This window comes from Wolffia australiana, chromosome 5, assembly GCF_029677425.1.
Source record: "Wolffia australiana isolate 7733 chromosome 5, ASM2967742v1".
NCBI lineage: Eukaryota > Viridiplantae > Streptophyta > Magnoliopsida > Alismatales > Araceae > Wolffia > Wolffia australiana.
Window position 1 is genome coordinate 21,901,260 of NC_135839.1, and position 4,994 is coordinate 21,906,253.

Consider the following 4,994-nt stretch of genomic DNA (forward strand, 5'->3'; position numbering starts at 1 on the left):
ATCTCTCTCTCTCTCCCTCTCTCGCTCTCTCTCTCTCTCCCTCTCTCTCTCTCGCTCTCTCGCTCTCTCTCTCTCTCCCTCTCTCTCTCTCTCTCGCTCTCTCCCTCTCTCTCTCTCTCTCTCTCTCTCCGTCCCTCTCCCTCTCTCTCTCTCTCTCTCTTTCTCTCTCTCTCTCTCTCTCTCTCTCTCTCTCTCTCTCTCTCTCTCTCTCTCTCTCTCTCTCTCTCTCTCTCTCTCTCTCTCTCTCTCTCTCTCTCTCTTTCTCTCTCTCTCTCTCTCTCTCTCTCTCTCTCTCTCTCTCTCTCTCTCTCTCTCTCTCTCTCTCTCTCTCTCTCTCTCTCTCTCTCTCTCTCTCTCTCTCTCTCTCTCTCTCTCTCTCTCTCGCTCTCCCTCTCTCGCTCTCTCTCTCTCCATCTCTCTCTCTCTCCCTCTCTCGCTATCTCTCTCTCTCCATCTCTCTCTCTCTGTCTTTGTAATTTTATCTCTATCGCGACACGTTTACTCTCATCGTTTGTTGCTCGCCTTGTCATTCACTCGGTCTCGTTGTTCGTATCTTCTCTGGGGGCCTGCCCCTTCCCGCTCGAAGACGGCGCCAGTTCCAAAACCTACACCCACGAACTCACGTCTTTCGTTGTCGTCTCCTCGCCTCTTCTCCAAGCTCATCTCCACCTATTCCCATTCCGCAAACCGCCATTCTCGGCCTTCCCCGTCATGGAGAGGAAGGAAGGAGACGTCTTGAATCCGAGCCAGCCTTGCATTTTCCCGGCCTATCTGCTCACTTATAAAGCCCCCGCGACCCCTCCTAAGTAACCCACAACCAAAATATGGCGACCAGCTCGGAGTCGCTGACAACCCATCTCGCCATGCACAATCATTCCCAATTCCTTGACCTGAGCAAACTCCACGAGCTCCCAGACACTCATACATGGCCGGATTTGCACAGCCATTTCGACTACGACCTACGTTCCCAAGTCCCGGTAGTCGATCTTGAAAGCCCAGACCTTCTCCGCCGTCTAGGCAGCGTCTGCGAGACATGGGGAGTCTTTCAAATTACCGGGCACGGCGTCCCCCACTCTCTCCTCCACCGTCTCGAGCTCCAAGTTCTGCGTCTCTTCTCTCTATCCGCTCAGCAGAAACTCCTCGCCTTGCGCGCCCCCGACGGCATCTCCGGCTACGGCCAAGTCCGCATCTCCTCCCTCTACTCCAAGCTTATGTGGTCCGAAGGCTTCACCATCGCCGGCTCCCCAGAAGAACACGCTAGAAAGCTCTTTCCTCACGATCATCTCCAATTCTGGTTCTCTCCCTCCCCTACCCAGTTCTTCACACTGTCGGTAGATTAACACTGATTCCTATCGTTTTTTGTTTCTGAACTTAGCGAGGTGATAGAAGAGTACGGTCGGCAGATGAAGCTGCTGGCGGGGAGGTTGATGGTGCTCATGCTGGAGGCTCTGGGACTTAGCGCGGAAGAGGTGAGGTGGTGCAAGAAGGGGTTTTCAGAGGCGACGTCTGTGCTGCAATTGAACTCGTACCCGGCGTGCCCAGACCCGGATAGAGCGATGGGCTTGGTAGCCCACACGGACTCGTCTCTCTTCACAATTCTCCACCAGAGCCAAACCAGCGGGCTCCAAGTTATGGCGCCGGGGGAGGGGCGGTGGGTGGCGGTGCCGCCGCTGCCCGGCGCGCTCGTAGTGAACGTCGGCGACCTCTTCCACATCGTTTCCAACGGGCGTTGCCCGAGCGTGGTGCACCGCGCCGTCGTGAACCGGACCCGCCACCGGCTCTCCGTGGCTTACCTCTACGGACCCCCGGCTAACGCAGAGGTAGCCCCGGTCGGACCCAGAGCGGTCTACCGAGCCGTGACCTGGCCCGAGTACCTCGGTATCAAGTCCAAGAAGACCTTCGATCAGGCTCTGGAGTCCATCAAACTTACTCCCCGTGGGGACGACGATCACACTTACACCGCAAAATAACCATCTTTTCTTATAATCTATCTCTATCTATCGAGATAAAGACCGCGTCCGGTTATAATTGACGAGAGGAAAAGACGAGGGCAGAAAGGACGAGAGCATGGTTTACTACCTGGCCCTTGGCTTAATTCCTCGGTCGAAAGAAGACGATTCTTCGCTGTTTCAGAATAAGACAAGGTGCGGCACACCTGGAAAGATTGTCCCCCGGATGATTCGACCTGAGCTTTATCTTGTGGTGCAAGAGCCACCGTTGAGACTGATATACGTTGCGTAGTTATCCTGCCAGAAACGGACGGTGGCGCCGCCCCAGTCGCTGCTTCCAGGCTGCGCTCCGCTAGCGGACAGTTTAGAATCTCTGTTGAAGAACAACATCCCGCCTAAAGATGAAAAGTAGTGCCCTTGCTATCAGCAATAGCTTTTAGCGCACTAAGCAATCGCTTGAATCCAACATTGCATCAGAGACAGGTCACGGGTTCATCTCCCAGGAACAATACATTGCACATGTTGTGGGATAGTGTAGAAGAACAACATCCTGCTTAAAGATGAAAAGTAGTGCCCATGCTATCAGCAATAGCTTTTAGCACACTAAGTAGGCGCTTGAATCCAATATGGTATCAGAGACAGGTTATGGGTTTATTTCCCAGAAGCAATACATTGCACTTCTTGTGGGATAGTGTAGAAGAACAACATCCTGCTTAAAGATGAAAAGTAGCACCCATGCTATTAGCAATACCTTTTAGCACACTAATAATTGCTTGAATCCAACATGGTATCAGAGACAGGTTACGGGTTCATATCCCAAAGCAGTACATTGCACTTGTTGTGGGATAGTGTAGAAGAGCAACATCCTGCTTAAAGATGAAAAGTAGCGCCCTTGCTATCAGCAATAGCTTTTAGCACACTAAGTAGGCGCTTGAATCCAATATGGTATCAGAGACAGGTAACGGGGTTCACCTCCCAGAAACAATACAGTGCACATGTTGTGGGATAGTGTAGAAGAACAACATCCTGCTTAAAGATGAAAAGTAGTGCCCATGCTATCAGCAATAGCTTTTAGCACACTAAGTAGGCGCTTGAATCCAATATGGTATCAGAGACAGGTTATGGGTTTATTTCCCAGAAGCAATACATTGCACTTCTTGTGGGATAGTGTAGAAGAACAACATCCTGCTTAAAGATGAAAAGTAGCACCCATGCTATTAGCAATACCTTTTAGCACACTAATAATTGCTTGAATCCAACATGGTATCAGAGACAGGTTACGGGTTCATATCCCAAAGCAGTACATTGCACTTGTTGTGGGATAGTGTAGAAGAGCAACATCCTGCTTAAAGATGAAAAGTAGCGCCCTTGCTATCAGCAATAGCTTTTAGCACACTAAGTAGGCGCTTGAATCCAATATGGTATCAGAGACAGGTAACGGGGTTCACCTCCCAGAAACAATACAGTGCACATGTTGTGGGATAGTGTAGAAGAACAACATCCTGCTTAAAGATGAAAAGTAGTGCCCATGCTATCAGCAATAGCTTTTAGCACACTAAGTAGGCGCTTGAATCCAATATGGTATCAGAGACAGGTTATGGGTTTATTTCCCAGAAGCAATACATTGCACTTCTTGTGGGATAGTGTAGAAGAACAACATCCTGCTTAAAGATGAAAAGTAGCACCCATGCTATTAGCAATACCTTTTAGCACACTAATAATTGCTTGAATCCAACATGGTATCAGAGACAGGTTACGGGTTCATATCCCAAAGCAGTACATTGCACTTGTTGTGGGATAGTGTAGAAGAGCAACATCCTGCTTAAAGATGAAAAGTAGCGCCCTTGCTATCAGCAATAGCTTTTAGCACACTAAGTAGGCGCTTGAATCCAATATGGTATCAGAGACAGGTAACGGGGTTCACCTCCCAGAAACAATACAGTGCACATGTTGTGGGATAGTGTAGAAGAACAACATCCCACGTAAAGATGAAAAGTAGTACCCTTGCTATCAGCAATAGCTTTTAGCACACTAAGTAGGCGCTTGAATCCAATATGGTATCAGAGACAGGTTATGGGTTTATTTCCCAGAAGCAATACATTGCACTTCTTGTGGGATAGTGTAGAAGAACAACATCCTGCTTAAAGATGAAAAGTAGCACCCATGCTATTAGCAATACCTTTTAGCACACTAATAATTGCTTGAATCCAACATGGTATCAGAGACAGGTTACGGGTTCATATCCCAAAGCAGTACATTGCACTTGTTGTGGGATAGTGTAGAAGAGCAACATCCTGCTTAAAGATGAAAAGTAGCGCCCTTGCTATCAGCAATAGCTTTTAGCACACTAAGTAGGCGCTTGAATCAATATGGTATCCTCCCGGAAACATACAGTGCACATGTTGTGGGATAGTGTAGAAGAACAACATCTTTAGCACACTAAGTAGGCGCTTGAATCCAATATGGTATCGAGACAGGTTATGGGTTTATTTCCCAGAAGCAATACATTGCACTTCTTGTGGGATAGTGTAGAAGAACAACATCCTGCTTAAAGATGAAAAGTAGCACCCATGCTATTAGCAATACCTTTTAGCACACTAATAATTGCTTGAATCCAACATGGTATCAGAGACAGGTTACGGGTTCATATCCCAAAGCAGTACATTGCACTTGTTGTGGGATAGTGTAGAAGAGCAACATCCTGCTTAAAGATGAAAAGTAGCGCCCTTGCTATCAGCAATAGCTTTTAGCACACTAAGTAGGCGCTTGAATCCAATATGGTATCAGAGACAGGTAACGGGGTTCACCTCCCAGAAACAATACAGTGCACATGTTGTGGGATAGTGTAGAAGAACAACATCCCACGTAAAGATGAAAAGTAGTACCCTTGCTATCAGCAATAGCTTTTAGCTCCCTAATTAATCTCTTGAATCCAACATGGTTTCAGAGACAGGCTACGGGTTCATCTCCCAGAAGCAATTCATTGCACAGGTTGTGGGAGAGTGTAGAAGAACAACATCCCGCGTAAAGATGAAAAGTAGCGTC

General features: G+C 48.1%; 1 protein-coding gene across 1 annotated transcript; it reads left to right on the plus strand.

Annotated features, from left to right (window-relative positions):
• Positions 1-545: 545 nt before the first annotated feature.
• LOC144703881 (gibberellin 3-beta-dioxygenase 1-like) lies at positions 546-2,010 on the plus strand. The gene is made up of 2 exons (XM_078576166.1): positions 546-1,294; positions 1,376-2,010. Exons 1-2 carry the CDS (start codon positions 825-827, stop codon positions 1,968-1,970), a joined length of 1,065 nt encoding a protein of 354 aa, XP_078432292.1. The 5' UTR covers positions 546-824; the 3' UTR covers positions 1,971-2,010.
• The last annotated feature ends 2,984 nt before the right edge of the window (positions 2,011-4,994 follow it).

What these genes read in the sequence shown, in the direction of transcription:
- LOC144703881 (XM_078576166.1), top strand. Translation starts at nt 825, where the DNA reads ATGGCGACCAGCTCGGAGTCGCTGACAACCCATCTCGCCATGCACAAT. An exon ending in CACGATCATCTCCAATTCTG is followed by an intron (nt 1,295 to 1,375) that starts GTTCTCTCCCTC and finishes TTCTGAACTTAG; the next exon opens with CGAGGTGATAGAAGAGTACG.